Source organism: Homalodisca vitripennis, chromosome 5 (assembly GCF_021130785.1).
Source record: "Homalodisca vitripennis isolate AUS2020 chromosome 5, UT_GWSS_2.1, whole genome shotgun sequence".
NCBI lineage: Eukaryota > Metazoa > Arthropoda > Insecta > Hemiptera > Cicadellidae > Homalodisca > Homalodisca vitripennis.
In genome coordinates, this window is record NC_060211.1 from 179,623,130 (window position 1) to 179,644,948 (window position 21,819).

At 42.3% G+C, this 21,819-nt stretch overlaps 1 protein-coding gene and 2 non-coding genes across 3 annotated transcripts in view; all 3 read right to left on the minus strand.

Annotated features, from left to right (window-relative positions):
* LOC124363757 overlaps positions 1-21,819 on the minus strand; it is a 104,637-nt gene that overhangs the window by 24,585 nt on the left and 58,233 nt on the right. The window contains exons 2-8 of the mRNA XM_046819019.1: positions 11,965-12,333; positions 11,664-11,836; positions 11,172-11,582; positions 10,760-11,089; positions 3,518-4,302; positions 2,434-2,622; positions 1,922-2,161 (exon numbers count right to left, since the gene is read on the minus strand). Coding sequence (XP_046674975.1) covers positions 1,922-2,161; positions 2,434-2,622; positions 3,518-4,302; positions 10,760-11,089; positions 11,172-11,582; positions 11,664-11,836; positions 11,965-12,333 — 2,497 coding nt within the window. The remainder of the gene's footprint in view (positions 1-1,921; positions 2,162-2,433; positions 2,623-3,517; positions 4,303-10,759; positions 11,090-11,171; positions 11,583-11,663; positions 11,837-11,964; positions 12,334-21,819) is intronic.
* Trnae-cuc lies at positions 9,267-9,338 on the minus strand. The gene has a single exon. It is a non-coding gene; the product is annotated as a tRNA-Glu (tRNA).
* On the minus strand, positions 9,981-10,051 carry Trnag-gcc. The gene has a single exon. It is a non-coding gene; the product is annotated as a tRNA-Gly (tRNA).

Genomic DNA, 21,819 nt, shown 5'->3' on the forward strand with positions numbered 1-21,819 from the left:
TCTTCTGTAGCATAGGACATTGTCAGTCCGAGTTCTACTGTAGCCTAGGACATTGTCAGTCCGGGTTCTTCTGTAGCCTAGGATATTGTCAGTCCGAGTTCTTCTGTAGCCTAGGACATTGTCAGTCCGAGTTCTTATGTAGCCTAGGACATTGTCAGTCCGAGTTCTTCTGTAGCCTAGGAGTCCGTTATGAACGTCGTCACCGACTCTTGTTGGAATTCTCCAGATAAACGTGGACTCCAGACTCCAGGAGTCAATCTGTACCAGTGCCAGATTTCATACGCTCTACAAAGCTGAAGGTGAAATGAAACTTAATCTCAATATTTTCATTATATCTGTATGTTACTCTTGATTAAATATAAGAAACTATTAAAACCTTGACTATTATTATAATTTTATTTTTTCTTATATCTGTCTTTATATTGTGCTTTTACAAGTAACTGAAGTGACGAAATACGAAACGTATAAATAAAAGTAATGGGTGCGTGTCTGTAAGCATAAATTACTTACATCTGAAACGGCAAAATAATTTCGACAAATAGATTTAAAGCCCAGTTTTTCTGTTGTTTCGTATTTATTCCAAAATATAGATGTAATGAAGTAGGTGATAGCAAAATGTTCAATGATAGAGTACACCGTCCGCTCTAGTGTAGCACAATATTACTCACAATGTTGCACAATGTACACACAGCACAGCACACAGCACACAAGAAGAAACATCCAGGAAACCATCCTCCATAGGCTTGTTAACGACTTTGTGACAGACATTGTTGGCAGTTTGCAGGGAACTTTGAAACACGTTTTCTCTGTCGTGTGAATCACGGCAATGTCGAGAGATATCCGACTCGCTGCAGCTGCAGTACTAACGTTGGCGTAAACCCGAGGTATAAACAAGAGCTCTCTACCAACACTACAGACACTACAGTCCCAGAACGGGGGACGCTGGGAGGTGGTGACATGAGGGGATACCACAAGTGGGCATTGTCGAGAGATATCCGACTCGCTGCAGCTGCAGTACTAACGTTGGTGTAAACCCGAGGTATAAACAAGAGCTCTCTACCAACACTACAGACACTACAGTCCCAGAACGGGGGACGCTGGGAGGTGGTGACAGGAGGGGATAACACAAGTGTGCAATGTCGAGGGATATCCGACTCGCTGCAGCTGCAGTACTAACGTTGGCGTAAACCCGAGGTATAAACAAGAGCTCTCTACCAACACTACAGACACTACAGTCCCAGAACGGGGGATGCTGGGAGGTGGGTACAGGAGGGGATAACACAAGTGGGCAATGTCGAGGGATATCCGACTCGCTGCAGCTGCAGTACTAACGTTGGCGTAAACCCGAGGTACAAACAAGAGCTCTCTACCAACACTACAGACACTACAGTCCCAGAACGGGGGACGCTGGGAGGTGGTGACAGGAGGGGATAACACAAGTGGGCAATGTCGAGGGATATCCGACTCGCTGCAGCTGCAGTACTAACGTTGGCGTAAACCCGAGGTACAAACAAGAGCTCTCTACCAACACTACAGACACTACAGTCCCAGAACGGGGGACGCTGGGAGGTGGTGACAGGAGGGGATAACACAAGTGGGCAATGTCGAGGGATATCCGACTCGCTGCAGCTGCAGTACTAACGTTGGCGTAAACCCGAGGTATAAACAAGAGCTCTCTACCAACACTACAGACACTACAGTCCCAGAACGGGGGACGCTGGGAGGTGGTGACAGGAGGGGATAACACAAGTGGGCAATGTCGAAAATACTAAATGGATAAAGACCAGAGTTGAATTATTTGAATATGTTGCGAAATTGTTGGTTTTTATAAATCGAAACGTGTTTGCAACCATTCCATGGAATATTCTTTCCCAAATTACATACACGATGTTCCACACCCAAATGTACAAACATTACCTACCTCCGGTTCTGAGAGAGCTTGCTACTCTGGCCCCGCAGCCGCCAGATGGTCTGCTCACACTCCGCGATGTTCTGCCTCAGCCTGCCCAGGCGCCGCTCCGCCCTCACCATCTGCCGGCCTCTCAGCGTTTCCTCCCCCAGAGACTTGGCAGGCTTGGGCGCGTGCAGTCTCAGGCGACACTCGGGGGACGGACTCCTGGTGGCCAACTCCCCGCGGGATTCCCCCCGCTGCTCGAAGTACCTGCCGCGATCGTCAAGTATTAGCATAACACGAGAGTCCAAAACTCCTTAGATAGATATATAAAGTCTACAAAACTCCTTAGCGAGATATATAAAGTCTACAAAACTCGTGATTGGCTGGAGATACTGTTATTTCTCAAGTCTCGCCTTATCCTGTTTTTTGTCGAACTCTGTTCACATCTGTCAACGTCAAGTAAAACAGAACACGTAAACAATATAATCTAGATGAAACACGGAGAATGAGGATAAAATCTAACAAGTTACTTCCAGTACCTGCAGATCTCTTTGACGGCGACACTGTTGGCGCTGAGGTCGTGAAGAGACTGGGTTCTGGGAGGTTCAGAGGTCGGTGTGAGGTCGCCGAGACTCATGAGGTTGTCGGAGCTGAGGACGAAGCGAGGCTGGGAGCTCGCACGGCCCAGAGACTCGAACATGAGGCGCTTGTCCCGCACGGGGACGTACCTGCAGGAGGACATTGCTCTGAGCTCTGAGGGTACAATGTAAGCGTATGTTGTCACTTATTTGCTAAATTTCAAAATTTTACAAAACTTGTTCAAGTAGGTACTCGTATATTACCGATTCAATGGAAAGAAATGCTTATACAACATTAAAAACCTCAAAATGACCCAGATCAATTTAAGAATAATAGTTTTTTAAGGAGTAAGCCACAAAATTTCAATATTTTCAAATTATAAAATAAAAAATTAAACAATATTAGAAAAGCTTTACAACAACCAATGACTGCATTTAAAAACAAACCTACTTGCCATTCTATCAGAATTGATATAAAAGAAAAAATACTTAATATACAAATAAAATGTTTCAAATAACAACGCGTTTATTAATTAACTCTATTTTAACCAAATGATTTGTTCTAATTTTCTAATAGAAATAAGCTCGTGACTTTAATGTAAGATAGTACTGCTTAAACCCCCCCTCCACTCCTGGATAGTTCAGTAAGCCTCCCACATATCCCGTCCGAACATTCCCTTAATAATTCCCTGCTTAAAATGACTCCCAATCCTCCTAAAACGATTAAAATACTTTTTCTATTTTTCCTATATTTATCTAGTGTCTTAAACAGCTGTAAAAAATTTCATTAAAAAATTATTCCATCAGAAAACCGATTTCACAACCTTGATACTCTATATAAATAAACAACAGTTTAACAACCAGTATAATTAACAATACACAATAAATTAAAATTGTATTCTCGGGAGTAAACAAACTTGAAAATTTACTTGAATGTCTCTAGATCTAGATAGATTTCCCCGGTTGTCGCGATGTATGAAGAGTAAGATAATACCACCGACTGCGAGTATTGACCCGAACGCTATTCTTGAAAGTGGAAACATACCTGTCCTCCTGCTGACACCGGGCCATCAGTTCAGCGACTCTGGAGTCCTCGGTGGAAGGCAGGACATCGACACTCTTCCCCCGCAGGCGCAGCGGGGTCGGGGTCCTCGTCCTGGCTCTGGACCTCCTGTCGCAAGGGGGGAGATCCTTCACCACGTCGGGCAAGGGAGGTCTCCCGGTCCTGCCGTCGTCCTTCATGTCCAGAGGATGCAGAGGACCGGAACTCGTCACACCCTTGGTGCTCTCCTGGGAGAGGAATGTCTTCAGGAGGGACTTGAATCTGTTCTTTCCCACACTTTCCTCATTACATTTCGGGACATTATCGATACCGGATTTATTGCACGTCCTGAAACAGTTCTTGGATTGTTTGGCCAACTGACAGATGGAGTCCATGACGCGGAAGCCATCGATCACGTCTTCGGAGACGGTGTCGAAATTCAAAGCCTTCCTGAAGGAAGTTCTCCTGCACTCTTTCTTCGGTTCTTCGGTGATGATGAGGGAGAGCGGTTGGTCACTTTCTACAGACCTTTGGTACCAGTTCTTGGGCACGCTCAGGGGCACGGAAGGTTTTCTGCATTCCTGTGAGGGCGGAGAGCACCTCAACTCCCAAGAGCGGTTCTCGGGTTCGCTGTGGTACTCCGGACTCAAGGACCGGTCCGCGTCTCCGGGGATAGTCGCTGTGATCCCGAGGATGTCGAGGAACTTGACCGCCTCCAGAGGTGTCTGCTTCAGCAGCTCCGCCGCCAGCGTCTTCACCCACCGCGAATAATCTAGTTCATTGTCCACCTGAAAATGAAATAAACACATTTATATGCATTTTAATGAGCAGGCTGTAGTAAAATGGTCTCGAGGTTTAGCCCATAACAAAATTGTTTAACCTAGTTTGTAATTATGTGCTATTTACCTTAATTATTGCAGACTAGAAACGTAGTGTTACTGATTTTTTTCGTATCACTAAACAAACTTCAAACAAAGAATAAGAACAATTTTAAGCCTCATGCAGTTTAACGCCCTTATTTTTGGCTGTAGCATTATGGGGGATTTCACATTTAAAAAAAAAATAATAATCCAAACGCGTTTTAGTTTTTCTCGATATCTTTATAGGTTTACAGAAAAAAATCTGAACTTTTCTTGTATTTCATCGCTAAATGTCTACACTTTACAAATAACGGGCTTCGATCCGTATTAATTATATGGTTAAAATAAGACAAAACTGCCAAAACTATAAATACAACACAGGTAATAGAGTTTTGTAAGGTAAGTACAGTGTTACCTAACCTTACACACGTTGGTGTACAGATCCTCAGCCTGGACAATGTTTCATTCACAGTTGACTACTGTAACTAATGTAGTACTGAGAACGTAATGTGAGTTTCATGCAGAGATTTTAGACATAAATGACTTAGAGAGACTCCCTTCTCAGGCTGGTGTAAGATTAAACAATGGAGTTGTCCGTAGAGTGATTTTACTATAATTCAATACAAGGAAACAATTCTCCAAACACACCGCGTCTCGCCCCGCTTTCTCCACACACGCCCCCGCCAAATCGCCGTTTTGGCGCCAATTTGTTGTCATCATAACTCGTGTTAAGGACAGCTGTAAAGGCACACGACGTCCGCTGACAGGCGAGCAAATCGATAACTCCGACGTTGACTTCCGTACAAAGAAGAAACATAGGTTTTCCCCGGCAGTGATAAAAAAGATCAGATTTATTCACTATGTCACGGTAGAAATTTGTTCTAATTTACAACGGATAAGGTTTCGAATAGAAGCTAAAGTGTAATATCTCTTTAAATTGTCAATGAAGGAGAAATTGTCTGTGTATTGCTAATCACTGGAGGATTTTAATAAAGAGTTGTGTGTTGCAGTAGTGTGACTGTGTAGTGCAGTTGTGTCGGTACAATTTATTTATGTGAAGCACCTTTTATATTAGAATAGAATATGCTTTGTTGCAGAAAAATATATGGTAACAAAAATTAACATCAGCACTGGTAGGAATTACTAGCCACAGTAGGCTATCCAGTAAGCGTGGCTAGCTCAACTGAAAGTTGTACTTAATTGTGTAGTGTTCAGTCGAATCTTAACCAGTAAATCATGCGGTTAACCCGCAGAGTGCACCCCCCCCCCCCACACTTAACAGTTATTCTAAACATGACGTTTTTTAGTTATAAATTTTAGAAATTAAAAACATTTAATACGGGGTGGGCCATAAGTCAGTTGTCACTAGCAATCCTTAGACTTTGTTTTTCCTAGCGTAGTAGTTGTAACCACTTTGAGCATCTTTTGTAGTTTCATTGAATACTACATGTTTTCCTGTATTAATAAATTGTATTTGTTCTACACAGTAAAATAAATGTATTTGTATTTTCGCTTGTTTGGTATATTATTGCACCAAATGCATTTTTGACAACTGACTTATGGCCCACCCTGTATAAAACTGTACAAATTTCTATAGTAAAATTAGAAAAAGTTATCAATATTAGCAAAAATTTAAAAACCAATTTCTCAATATACTCTCTAAATGTTTACTATTTTTCCAATTTTTAATTTGAAAAGGCAAAAGATTAACAAATTTGAATTCAGAAAAGGAAAGGTTTTAAAAAAAATTACTTATTTACAGGTCTTATGAACAGTACAGTATGTCTAGAGATACAGGATTAAAACTTACCGTACTATAATATTTATATTGAACTTTTCTAAATGTGATTGTGTTTTAGAGCCTGGAAACGTGGTTTAGCAGAATAACTATCTGTACATAAATCTGTTCATACAAGTAGATACAATCAAATTTGATATTCGTGAATTCCGTTTAATAAAATGCAGCACAAGCCGTTGAGTTAGTTTTGTAGTTATTTAGCCTACAGTATTTCGGGTCATTGTTAAACTCAACCCATTGGGTATTCCAACAACTATTACATTACTATAATGAAAAGGTTTTGTTTTATGTATTAATAATGGGTAAAAGCTACATTTCAGTACGTTTAATAGTGAATAAATATAGAAAAAGTCAATTTTCATTGATGAATGTCAATTAATTATATTAATTAATTTTCTATACAAAATTAACACAATTCTATACTTTATTGGTTATTTAGCAAGTACCTGCTTCGCCCACAAAGTACCCTTGTCTAGAAGTGAAACTACATCGCTGTTTTACTATTGTAATTACTGTAATAATGTAATAACCTCTAACAACACTCGTGTTGTCGAACCGAGCTGTGTCGAGTTTCACAACTAAAGACCAGAGTCCCAGATCAGCTCCGGACTCAGGTCACACTGAGTGTGCCAACAGAACGAATCTGTTATTTAATTAGGCGCCCATTTCAATCGGACGTGCGTCTCTAACGTGAGTGACAAAAATGTCCGAGTCAGTCACTGCACAAGAATAATACTGTGACAACACAGACAGGAGGTTCAACGGGTCTCTCCTAGGTCGCACCAGTGTCGCGTCAACACGCTTTCTCACCGCTCGCTCTTAGATACTGACCGACATCATTAGCTAGTTCTACCGCATGCGATGTGCTATGTATTTATATCGGACCTGTGTTGACAACACTGACGGGGAGTTCAACGGGTATCTCCTAGGTCGCAACCAGTGTCACGTCAACACGCTTTCTCACCGCTCGCTCTTAGATACTGACCGACATCATTAGCTAGTTCTACCGCATGCGATGTGCTATGTATTTATATCGGACCTGTGTTGACAACACTGACGGGGAGTTCAACGGGTATCTCCTAGGTCGCAACCAGTGTCACGTCAACACGCTTTCTCACCGCTCGCTCTTAGATACTGACCGACATCATTAGCTAGTTCTACCGCATGCGATGTGCTATGTATTTATATCGGACCTGTGTTGACAACACTGACGGGGAGTTCAACGGGTATCTCCTAGGTCGCAAACAGTGTCACGTCAACACGCTTTCTCACCGCTCGCTCTTAGATACTGACCGACATCATTAGCTAGTTCTACCGCATGCGATGTGCTATGTATTTATATCGGACCTGTGTTGACAACACTGACGGGGAGTTCAACGGGTATCTCCTAGGTCGCAACCAGTGTCACGTCAACACGCTTTCTCACCGCTCGCTCTTAGATACTGACCGACATCATTAGCTAGTTCTACCGCATGCGATGTGCTATGTATTTATATCGGACCTGTCTTGACAACTAACTTCCAGTTTATATGTCGATAACAAGGAAATCTAACGCGTTCAAACGCACTGCTTCTTTGAACACTCAAAACTCGGAAACTTGCATTTCGATTAAGACCAGACTTTTATACGAGAGTTTGTGTGTGAAATTTTAGAATTATACGAAAATTTGTATAGTAAAATAACAATAACTTCTTCTTAACCGCGCGGTTCGAATAATGCAACATTCGTAATATTGTTGAGGTCTAGTGTAATTTTGTTACAGCTATTAAAACTTTTAATTTTTAATAACGATTAGATTTATTACGTTTTGTTAATTTACCGGGACCTGCGCTTGTTCGTACATGCCCAGCCAGGTATATTGCATGCATATGGGGATGAACTCCGATTGTTTTCCGTTTAATAAAAAAAATAACTTAAATATAACATATTTTGTCACTTTTATAAGGCAATGTTTATCACTATGGCTGCGGGTGGGGTGTTTTTTGTTAGCCCACACCAACATAATGTGATCGCTGTCAGGCAATTGGTGGTTGACCCTCTAGAATTGTATTATGTTACGTGAAAGGCTGTATCTACAACAGTACAGCACAAACCTACTTAAAGTAGCCTACTTAAGTTAACTCTCTAACCGTACTGAAGATTATAGTAGCATTACGTAGAAGTAGTAACGTGAGAAATGACATATACCGAGCTGTGCCATAAACCGCTTCGTGTTGGCGGCCGAGGAGTTATACATTATTATTGGATTATCCAGAAAAAGTCGTTAGTCATGACTGTACAAAGTCGACTTTTTTATAAAAGCAACGGCAACAGAGCCCATTGTGGTTAAATGAAACGAAAAATAGCATTCCTTACCTGTACGCAAAATACATAAAAATATATACCAATTTAAATAATTTTTCATAACTGTGAAAGAAATGAGTCATGCTTATTTGATAAGTAATAGATACAAATACAAACCCTTAACGTTAATAATTCTACACAGTTAATAATACATTTCTACCCAACAATAACAATAAAAAAATCGATTTAAAGCGTTGGTTATTTTTCTGAAAGAGTAAAGAGTTGATACATTCTTTTAACGACAAAGAATACTTATGGTTTTTGTGCATTTAAAAGCGAAGTAACTTCTGTTATTTTTTTCCGCAATTGATCTGAAAAACATACATAATTTCATATTATCTTTGGAATTTTCATAGCAAAGTCTTTCATCGACGGTCAAGTACTAAAATTAGTCCAATGCAATTTGAGATTTAGCTATCGAAAAGTAAGACTCTGAGAATAAAAAAGTAAACACTTTTATTCAGATCATTATTTGCATCTGTAAAAAATTAAAAAAAGGTTTTTGAAAAATGCCAAAACTCTTGTGCAGTTGTTTCAAAAGTGTTTCAATTACACGCCCAATACAACGTTCAAGTAAACATTGATAATTCATTTTGTTGAAATCCTATTTAAATTTCGTACGCTTAATATAAATAATTATGTAAACAGTTTAATACCAAATAAAGAAATAAAATAAACTAACCAAAAAAATATCTGTTACTCTTATCGATATAAAGATAAAATTTACTTCTTAACTGGTACAAAAATTAACTTCCGGTACCGGGAATCGAACCCGAGCCTCCTGGGTGAGAGCCAGGTATCCTAGCCACTAGACCATACCGGACGTGTTGTATACAGCTCTAATCTTAGCTCATGATATTAAGCACTGCAAATCCATTGATAATCTGCACAGATTATTTTTGCAAATATATTTATTTGGCTCGCAATGTAAAAATAAATGATTTTATTTGCAGTACAAGCGTACAGCGTAATCCACGTTTTAACGCCTTCCTCAGTTGTACTAAAACTTTATTAATATTGGTGACATTTTATTTATTAAATTCAAATATTATTTTCTTTGTGTGTTCATAAAAACATTCCCATAATAGCATTGCATATAAACCTAAGAAATCTCAAAACTACAACTTGCAAGTGCTTTAGGAAATGTTAAATTAACATTTTTAAATAAAATAAATATATTATAACTTTGGCCCAAACACATTTAATTTTTAATTTCACCTTTTTTCAATATAAGCAATTTCATGCAATTTTATTTCGTAAATTTGATTATTGTCATAATACTAATATAATAAAAACAAACTCTTAAATTATAAATTTTCAAATTTGAGTAGTGATTTAATTAAATTAAATAGCAATTGCTTTAATTTGTTACTAAAAAAAATTACAAATTCAATGCGAACCGTCTGAAAAATAATTAACCGTTAATATCCTACAAAAAAAAGAAATAGAAAAAAGCAAAAGTAACTGCATCGGCCGGGAATCGAACCCGGGCCGCCCGCGTGGCAGGCGAGCATTCTACCACTGAACCACCGATGCTTTCATTCCGATGAGGAAATCTGGATACTTTAACACAGCAGTTTACTGTTTGTATTATAAATAATGTATACATATGAGTTAAGTATGGATACAATTAGTTTAGTTTTTATGGATAAAGATGGAGGGATTGAATTCGAAATAACTTTCTAGAATAGAAGTAAACCTTATAGTCGCTGGTACAACTTTGTCCATTTCCCCATAGTCTGATAATATTAAATAATATTTGTGATTTAAATGTATGTTATTGGAATTGAATTGGAGGTTCAGCCTATAGATGATTAATTCAGCACTTTTATAAATATGAACAATTTCTTCTATAACGCGAATGACGGAATTGGTATACATCATCGGGCCAGACTAACAATGTCAGATCCTCACAACAAGATTTGTTCGTGCGAACCCAACACAAGGCAATGGAAACCCTCATAGGGTGCAACGACCTATCCCAATAGAGTCCAACACCAGCAATAACAATGGGGACGTGAAGTGTACACAGCGCCCTTATACAACTTTTAACTGTAAACTCAGAGTTTGCCACAAGCGTAAAACTGTGAAAGTATTCTTCTGCCCGGTGGATATCAAGACTTCCATACCAAATGTTTTACTGAAAAAAACAGTTTATATAATCGTGTATTCTTGGAATCTCTTCACAAGAAGCCCGCTTTAAAGCAAAGACTTACTAAATAGAAGTAGAAGAAGCTGGGTTACCTGGAAAGTGGCGATGGGCACGGTCTCGCCATGGCGGCTGAGGCTGAACCCGCGGGGACGCCCTGAGGCCGCCGGCTGGAGGTTGAGGTGTCGCAGAGGAAGCCTCCAGACCGGAGCAGAGCTGGGAGACACCCCCGGGTAGACCAGGAGGTGGCCGGCACTCACTTCTACCCAGTGAGGTTCCGAGGACACCCCACCCACCAGAGCTAGTTCGCCTGCAACAAGGACGAGGGTCAGAGCAGAGCTGGGAGACACCCCCGGGTAGACCGGGAGGTGGCCGGCACTCACTTCTACCCAGTGAGGTTTCCGAGGACACCCCACCCACCAGAGCTAGTTCGCCTGCAACAAGGGCGAGGGTCAGAGCAGAGCTGGGAGACACTCCCGGGTAGACCAGGAGGTGGCCGGCACTCACTTCTACCCAGTGAGGTTCCGAGGACACCCCACCCACCAGAGCTAATTCACCTGCAACAAGGACGAGGGTCAGAGCAGAGCTGGGAGACACCCCCGGGTAGACCAGGAGGTGGCCGGCACTCACTTCTACCCAGTGAGGTTCCGAGGACACCCCACCCACCAGAGCTAGTTCGCCTGCAACAAGGACGAGGGTCAGAGCAGAGCTGGGAGACACCCCCGGGTAGACCAGGAGGTGGCCGGCACTCACTTCTACCCAGTGAGGTTCCGAGGACACCCCACCCACCAGAGCTAGTTCACCTGCAACAAGGACGAGGGTCAGAGCAGAGCTGGGAGACACTCCCGGGTAGACCAGGAGGTAGCCGGCACTCACTTCTACCCAGTGAGGTTTCCGAGGACACCCCGCCCACCAGAGCTAGTTCACCTGCAACAAGGACGAGGGTCAGAGCAGAGCTGGGAGACACCCCGGGTATACCGGGAGGTGGCCGGCACTCACTTCTACCCAGTGAGGTTCCGAGGACACCCCGCCCACCAGAGCTAATTCACCTGCAACAAGGACGAGGGTCAGAGCAGAGCTGGGAGACACCCCCGGGTATACCGGGAGGTGGCCGGCACTCACTTCTACCCAGTGAGGTTCCGAGGACACCCCACCCACCAGAGCTAATTCACCTGCAACAAGGACGAGGGTCAGAGCAGAGCTGGGAGACACCCCCGGGTATACCGGGAGGTGGCCGGCACTCACTTCTACCCAGTGAGGTTCCGAGGACACCCCGCCCACCAGAGCTAAGCTAATTCACCTGCAACAAGGACGAGGGTCAGAGCAGAGCTGGGAGACACCCCCGGGTAGACCAGGAGGTGGCCGGCACTCACTTCTACCCAGTGAGGTTCCGAGGACACCCCGCCCACCAGAGCTAGTTCGCCTGCAACAAGGACGAGGGTCAGAGCAGAGCTGGGAGACACCCCCGGGTAGACCGGGAGGTGGCCGGCACTCACTTCTACCCAGTGAGGTTCCGAGGACACCCCGCCCACCAGAGCTAGTTCACCTGCAACAAGGACGAGGGTCAGAGCAGAGCTGGGAGACACCCCCGGGTAGACCAGGAGGTGGCCGGCACTCACTTCTACCCAGTGAGGTTCCGAGGACACCCCACCCACCAGAGCTAATTCACCTGCAACAAGGACGAGGGTCAGAGCAGAGCTGGGAGACACCCCCGGGTATACCGGGAGGTGGCCGGCACTCACTTCTACCCAGTGAGGTTCCGAGGACACCCCGCCCACCAGAGCTAGTTCACCTGCAACAAGGACGAGGGTCAGAGCAGAGCTGGGAGACACTCCCGGGTAGACCGGGAGGTGGCCGGCACTCACTTCTACCCAGTGAGGTTCCGAGGACACCCCGCCCACCAGAGCTAATTCACCTGCAACAAGGACGAGGGTCAGAGCAGAGCTGGGAGACACTCTCCGGGTATCCCGGGGTGGCCGGCACTCACTTCTACCCAGTGAGGTTCTGAGGACACCCGCCCACCAGAGCTAATTCACCTGCAACAAGGACGAGGGTCAGAGCAGAGCTGGGAGACACCCCGGGTACATTACTGAGTTACAAAAATGAAGTTCAGAACTGAAACTTAGGAAGAAATAAGAAGGCAAGAGAGAAATAGATTGGGTCTTTTCCTCAAACTTGAATGGACCATCACAAAACAAAGTAGTTGGAATAATTTTTTTACTACTACAATAAATGTGATTAAAGCCGTAACTGATCTCGCGGTGGGCAGGCAAAACCCGTGATAAGGCTTCTGATACGCGGACTTCCGGTCAGGCACTTCCGGTTGTAAGCGATATTCTCGGCGGACTGCGATTTTAAGGATGGGGCATCCCCAGCCTTTGCAGTCTTTGCTCTCATGTTACGTTACATCGTTACTTAGCATGACTAAGACACTAAATATATTGCACAATTCTATCAATTTTATCCTTCAGTTCTGGTTTATTATAAATAGATTATTGCCATTCCTTGCACATGATAGAATGGTCTATTTATTCTGTGTACTGTTTAACTATCAATAGAACATTATCATTCCTTGCATATGATAGAATGGTCTATTTATTCAGGGTATTGTTTAACTTTCAATAGAACATTATCATTCCTTGCACAAGATAGGATGGTCTATTTATTCAGGGTACTGTTTAACACTATCAATAGAACATTATCATTCCTTGCACATGATAGAATCAATAGAACATTAAATCATTCCTTGCACATAATAGGATGGTCTATTTATTCAGGGTACTGTTTAACTATCAATAGAACATTATCATTCCTTGCACATGATAGAATGGTCTATTTATTCTGGGTACTGTTTAACTATCAATAGAACATCATCATTCCTTGCACATGATAGAATGGTCTATTTATTCAGGGTACTGTTTAACTTTCAATAGAACATTATCATTCCTTGCACATGATAGAATGGTCTATTTATTCTGGGTACTGTTTAACTTTCAATAGAACATTATCATTCATTGCACATAATAGGATGATCTATTTGTTCTAGGCTTTGTCTCTATAAATAGGACATTGTTATACTTGCACATGATAGGATGGTCTAGTTGTTCTGGGTTCTAATTCACTATCACTAGAACGTTGTCATTCCTTGCACATGATAGGATGGTCTATTTGTTCTGGGTTCTGATTCACTGACAGATTGTCATATAAATTTAAAAGTGATTCATCACTCTTTTAAAATGTAACGTTGTCAATAGGTATAGAGGAGTTTCAATGTAGTATTAATGGAAGATGGATTTGCTAAAAACTTTCACAAAACTTTCAGAAAATAATAAATAATATATTATTTTTTAATGTATTAAATTTCTCCACCCGCACTCTTGTGGCAAACTCTGGATTCTGATTCACTATCAGTAGAACATTTGTCATTAATTGTACATGGTAGGGTGGTCTATTTTTTCTGGGTTCTGATTTACTATTTATAGAACATTGAAAAGATAGTAGGATTTCAGACATTTGACATCGTTATCTGAGTTCGGACAAACATCAGTCGCAAATGTTGAAGTCCTACTATCCTTTCAAATTATCCACCGTTAATATTAAACTGTAAATAAAGAAATAGAAGAGTATCTTTCATTGCATGATAGGACGATCTATTTATTCACCAAGGTCTAAACAATAATTCTAAGAAAATACATATTTTTATATAACAATACAACAATGATATTTCTTCGTTAAAACAGAGAAGATAAAGATCTTCATTATATCCATGGAAAATCGACAGGAAAAGGGAGAGAGGCAAATATTAATGGGGATTTTGGGGGAGGGATATGAAATATCTCCAAGTACAAGGATAATGAACAATTAATATAAATTAAGGTTTAAAATATAAACTCATAACTTCAAAAATCAAAATTGTTTAACAAAAGCACGGGTATAACTGAGTTTTATCGTTGAACATCGGCACGATGATTGTTTTACATAACTACGCCATGGAGGAGTGGGTGAAAGTCAGAACGTTCTCCCAGGGAACAATCAGGACTGAACTGTTAATTGGTCCTGTTACAGACCACCTCGGTTTCGAACCCGCCGAATCTATAACAGCTTCTTAGAGTTAATAATATATTTAATTAAACTTAGTACTTAAAACCATAACCATTATTCATTCTAATGTTTAATCTTTATGTATTAATATTGTACCGCAAAGTCCCTGAAAGAAGAGGTTACTCACCAGATGGTGAGATACTTACTGAAGACAAAAGACCTGAATGAGACCCTCTTGGTCTTGAACACAATTCGTAGCACACTTGTACACAGGGTAGTAACACGCGGGGTGAAGAAACTCGTTGTATCCAAAGCTTTGATTCTGAACCTGCCCAGTGTGGAACATCGTCGTCGGTTGTTCGTGGTTCAATTTGTCTACTTTGCAATTAATACCCTTTCTTAACAGCCTCTTCTGCCAATCCAATTGTTCCATTACGAACGTGTTCATCGAATTTCACTAGATTTTGTAAATAAAGTAAAACAAGATATTGGTCGGTAATATGACGTAAAGGAAGGCCTCCCATCTGTGGTCGCTGAGTCAGTGTTTGTTCCAAAGTGTCTTCTCAAATTACTGAACGCTGCGCTGTTGTATCGCAGACAGTAGATCGTTTGTCCAACATACCGAACATTTACTCTACACATGTCCACGTATTAGATGTCACTTGTTACAATTATATGACTGTTGCAAGTGAAACGTACACACCCAAACGCTTTTTGGGGTATGGGTAGCTGTAACCATATTGACGAATAAGTACAACATATTTTTATTTTGCTACCAGCAATAATATCAGAAAACTATAAAAAATATTTGGATGCGTACAAAATGGTATCTTTAAAATTAGTTTTCAGTAACACTCTACGCTCAATACTAAGTATTGTAAAAGTTTTACAGCTATAACAGCTGAAAATTTTAAAAAACACACCAATACCACGGAAATTTTAAGTCTGTCAAATTAAATACATACGAAAACTCTACAAATTTACCTACTAGTAAAACTAGCATAATTATGATGTCTGCATGCTCATAGTTTTTGCCCAAATAGTCAGATGTAGTCTAGTTTTTAATTCGCTGTAGTAATTCGACGAATTCGTACTCTACAGTCAATTCAAATTGGAATAATGTTTCAAAATAAGATACAAAATAAAGATATACAATCATAATATGTAAAAAAACTCAAATTAGTACTTGTACATCAGCTGAATGTAAATCTAACTTAGGCAACGCATATCCGTGAGCTTGATCTAGTCGTATCAAACGAATACGTAGTTACGTACGTAAAGAGAACATCGTGTAAGACAGACGGACAGACAGACGGGCATCGGATGTTCTCTAATTATCACTTGACACATCTCGGCCCCTATGTAGGGCAATCTCTCCGGTCGTAAACAGTGTATGCCGCCACCACACGTGGTCCACACAAACACGATATTTACACATTCTGTTAGTTCAGATGTAGAATAGTGATTGACCTCTACAACTCCACCCCCCCCCCCCCCTAGAGCCACCACACGTGGTCCACACAAACACGATATTTCCACATTCTGTTAGTTCAGACGTAGAATAGTGATTGACCTCTACAACTCCACCCCCCCCCCTAGAGCCACCACACGTGGTCCACACAAACACGATATTTCCACATTCTGTTAGTTCAGACGTAGAATAGTGATTGACCTCTACATTCCCACCTCCCTCCACCCCCCCCTAGAGCCACCACACGTGGTCCACACAAACACGATATTTCCACATTCTGTTAGTTCAGATGTAGAATAGTGATTGACCTCTACAACTCCACCCCCCCCCCCCCCTAGAGCCACCACACGTGGTCCACACAAACACGATATTTCCACATTCTGTTAGTTCAGATGTAGAATAGTGATTGACCTCTACAACTCCACCCCCCCCCCTAGAGCCACCACACGTGGTCCACACAAACACGATATTTCCACATTCTGTTAGTTCAGATGTAGAATAGTGATTGACCTCTACAACTCCACCCCCCCCCCTAGAGCCACCACACGTGGTCCACACAAACACGATATTTCCACATTCTGTTAGTTCAGATGTAGAATAGTGATTGACCTCTACAACTCCACCCCCCCCCCTAGAGCCACCACACGTGGTCCACACAAACACGATATTTCCACATTCTGTTAGTTCAGATGTAGAATAGTGATTGACCTCTACAACTCCACCCCCCCCCCTAGAGCCACCACACGTGGTCCACACAAACACGATATTTCCACATTCTGTTAGTTCAGATGTAGAATAGTGATTGACCTCTACAACTCCACCCCCCCCCCTAGAGCCACCACACGTGGTCCACACAAACACGATATTTCCACATTCTGTTAGTTCAGATGTAGAATAGTGATTGACCTCTACAACTCCACCCCCCCCCCTAGAGCCACCACACGTGGTCCACACAAACACGATATTTCCACATTCTGTTAGTTCAGATGTAGAATAGTGATTGACCTCTACAACTCCACCCCCCCCCCCTAGAACCACCACACGTGGTCCACACAAACACGATATTTCCACATTCTGTTAGTTCAGATGTAGAATAGTGATTGACCTCTACAACTCCACCCCCCCCCCCTAGAGCCACCACACGTGGTCCACACAAACACGATATTTCCACATTCTGTTAGTTCAGATGTAGAATAGTGATTGACCTCTACAACTCCACCCCCCCCCCCTAGAGCCACCACACGTGGTCCACACAAACACGATATTTCCACATTCTGTTAGTTCAGATGTAGAATAGTGATTGACCTCTACAACTCCACCCCCCCCCCCCCTAGAGCCACCACACGTGGTCCACACAAACACGATATTTCCACATTCTGTTAGTTCAGATGTAGAATAGTGATTGACCTCTACAACTCCACCCCCCCCCCCTAGAGCCACCACACGTGGTCCACACAAACACGATATTTCCACATTCTGTTAGTTCAGATGTAGAATAGTGATTGACCTCTACAACTCCACCCCCCCCCCTAGAGCCACCACACGTGGTCCACACAAACACGATATTTCCACATTCTGTTAGTTCAGATGTAGAATAGTGATTGACCTCTACAACTCCACCCCCCCCCCCTAGAGCCACCACACGTGGTCCACACAAACACGATATTTCCACATTCTGTTAGTTCAGATGTAGAATAGTGATTGACCTCTACAACTCCACCCCCCCCCCCTAGAACCACCACACGTGGTCCACACAAACACGATATTTCCACATTCTGTTAGTTCAGATGTAGAATAGTGATTGACCTCTACAACTCCACCCCCCCCCCTAGAACCACCACACGTGGTCCACACAAACACGATATTTCCACATTCTGTTAGTTCAGATGTAGAATAGTGATTGACCTCTACAACTCCACCCCCCCCCCTAGAACCACCACACGTGGTCCACACAAACACGATATTTCCACATTCTGTTAGTTCAGATGTAGAATAGTGATTGACCTCTACAACTCCACCCCCCCCCTAGAGCCACCACACGTGGTCCACACAAACACGATATTTCCACATTCTGTTAGTTCAGATGTAGAATAGTGATTGACCTCTACAACTCCACCCCCCCCCCTAGAACCACCACACGTGGTCCACACAAACACGATATTTCCACATTCTGTTAGTTCAGATGTAGAATAGTGATTGACCTCTACAACTCCACCCCCCCCCCTAGAACCACCACACGTGGTCCACACAAACACGATATTTCCACATTCTGTTAGTTCAGATGTAGAATAGTGATTGACCTCTACAACTCCACCCCCCCCCCTAGAACCACCACACGTGGTCCACACAAACACGATATTTCCACATTCTGTTAGTTCAGATGTAGAATAGTGATTGACCTCTACAACTCCACCCCCCCCCCCTAGAACCACCACACGTGGTCCACACAAACACGATATTTCCACATTCTGTTAGTTCAGATGTAGAATAGTGATTGACCTCTACAACTCCACCCCCCACCCCCCTAGAACCACCACACGTGGTCCACACAAACACGATATTTCCACATTCTGTTAGTTCAGATGTAGAATAGTGATTGACCTCTACAACTCCACCCCCCCCCCCTAGAACCACCACACGTGGTCCACACAAACACGATATTTCCACATTCTGTTAGTTCAGATGTAGAATAGTGATTGACCTCTACAACTCCACCCCCCCCCTAGAGCCACCACACGTGGTCCACACAAACACGATATTTCCACATTCTGTTAGTTCAGATGTAGAATAGTGATTGACCTCTACAACTCCACCCCCCCCCCCTAGAACCACCACACGTGGTCCACACAAACACGATATTTCCACATTCTGTTAGTTCAGATGTAGAATAGTGATTGACCTCTACAACTCCACCCCCCCCCCTAGAACCACCACACGTGGTCCACACAAACACGATATTTCCACATTCTGTTAGTTCAGATGTAGAATAGTGATTGACCTCTACAACTCCACCCCCCCCTAGAAACCACCACACGTGGTCCACACAAACACGATATTTCCACATTCTGTTAGTTCAGACGTAGAATAGTGATTGACCTCTACAACTCCACCCCCCCCCCCCCCCCCCCCCAAGAACCACCACCAGTCAGCGCACATAGCTGACATTTGCGTCAGCTCAACTTTGTGCGAACTAGAAACTCCTGCTAAATACGTCGCCACAAATCTGTTTGTTCGTATTTATCGGTCTTAGATTATTTATTATACCTCATGCAAATAAAAACTGACTGCTGTACTTCTATGCCTACATCTATTGTTCCCACCTACAGAACCCGACAGACGTTAGCAGAGTGAATGCATCCTGGTCCTAAACAATAAGACAACAATTAAGACCCTGAGAGTAGACATACCGCTCCAGAACCAAAGCCACTGTCGGTGGTTGAAGCCTGAGATATACGGGTATAGTGATTGATGCCTGAAGAAATGTAGAACCGGTAAGAGGAGCTAATACGACTCTACTTATATATCTGTGAAATGAATTTGGCAGACATTACTGTTAGCTATCATACCTTTAATATAAGGAAGGAGAGTAATATTGAAATCCAATAAAGTGGGTTTTTGTGTTTACACATGTAAATAGATTTCAAGTATGAATGGCAAACTCAGGTCGAAAAAATAAAGAAAGTGTTAATAACGAAGAATCCACATCACAATAAAGATTCTTTTATCTACGAGTATTTGCGAACTGTGCTTCATTTATAGCATTTAAAAACAGGTATCCATTTTTTAAGTACATAACATCTGATAAACTCTGGGCTTATCTTTACTGTCCATCAATTATAACTGTCATGTTTCGGTTATGACTCAGCCGTTGCATGATCAACGCTCATATAGTAATATTATATGTTTGACTTATTAAACAAATCTATGTAAAACACGATAATTTTTATTTAATATTGCTGCTCTTACATTAAGGTTTAACTGAGGAAACGTTATTGCAACAGAAGGAGATAGTTAGAGCCACAGGTTACAGTGCTGAAAGGTATATGTGTATATTTCAAAGAAGGCCAACCATTTCAATCAATTTTGACAGTCTCAGTTAAAATTGGCATTTGTATAGTTTTACTCCGTTGAATGTGTTTGCCAATTCGATTGCTTTAACTCAAAACCTCTTGAGTTCTACTTCTTCCTTGAACTTCTAGCTTCAATTAGAGAACATTTAGATATTTAAAAGGCGATCATTACCGAAACAATTAGGGACATTAGCAAACACCAACCAGTCCTACAATGAAGGAAACGTTACGCTTGTGGTACACATGGCGGAACATCGGTTGAACATGGAAATCGTTTCAATGTTGGACTGAAGTGATCGCCTGACTCATCAATAACCGCGGTGACTCAATCCAACAAGTGGCGAGAGGCTTCCGGCCGTTACGCCGAGTCTGACCCTCCGACATCGCACTCATCCACTTCAAGAACTCGGCAGAGAGGCGGCTGTGTAAGGTAGGACTCGACGAGATGAACAGGAGTCTCAAATAAAGTCCACTTCAGGACGAATTTTGGTACTTACGTCATTATTGGCAACCTTGGCAAGATTCAGATTGGCACAAAACTGCCCAATGTCCAAAGAACTTGGAAAAATACGAAAATATTACGGGTTGAGGTAAGAAGCTATGGGTGTTAACTCACTGGTAGTAAGGAGGTTTACCAGAGTAGCTCATTTCCACTGAGTATGCCTACAACATTTCGCACAATATCACGTTTTAAGAATTAACTCTGAATCTATTCATATCTAGGCTTTAGCGTATTATTTTATTGCTGGTCAAATAAACGTATTCGCCTATTGCTTTGGTAACTACCGCTATCTCTTACATAGAGCCATTAATACAAAATCGTTATAAGTTTTATGGAAAACTTTTATATTCTTCACAAAAGTTGAGAAATGTATAAAAAAATAAATTATTATTTCTATATTGGATTGATCTTGCATCTAATAATGGCAAAATGTTATGGTACAACAGACACGAGTCACGGTGGGTAATTGTATGGTCTGCCCTACTAATCACAACGTCAACTGCCCTGAGAGTCAAGGACACCATAAGACCGATAACAGTTTCTCTTTGTAAATTGATGATGCAAACAGTTATCTTCGACCAAAGAAACTGAGGTCCCTACAGTTGCACACTGCGATAGTAGGGTCTCATGGTGAGTCAGCAGCAGTGAAAGGGTGAAGCTATTGCACATCGCCGTTTGCTCTTAGCAATTGAAGATGTTACGGGCTCTGCACGCTCCTACACCAAGCTCATACTGTAAACATTGGACTTGCATAGTTCAGGACGTGTAAATCAACTTCATGGCCGTCACAAGGCACAGAAGAGATGAAGCGGCTCCGGTGTGTAGTTACACAATGGGCCGTGAGTGGGTGATGGGATCGATAGTAGGGTCTCATGGTGAGTCAGCTGCAGTGAAAGGGTGAAGCTATTGCACATCGCCGTTTGCTCTTAGCAATTGAAGATGTTACGGGCTCTGCACGCTCCTACACCAAGCTCATACTGTAAACATTGGACTTGCATAGTTCAGGACGTGTAAATCAACTACATGGCCGTCACAAGGCACAGAAGAGGTGAAGCGGCTCCGGTGTTTAGT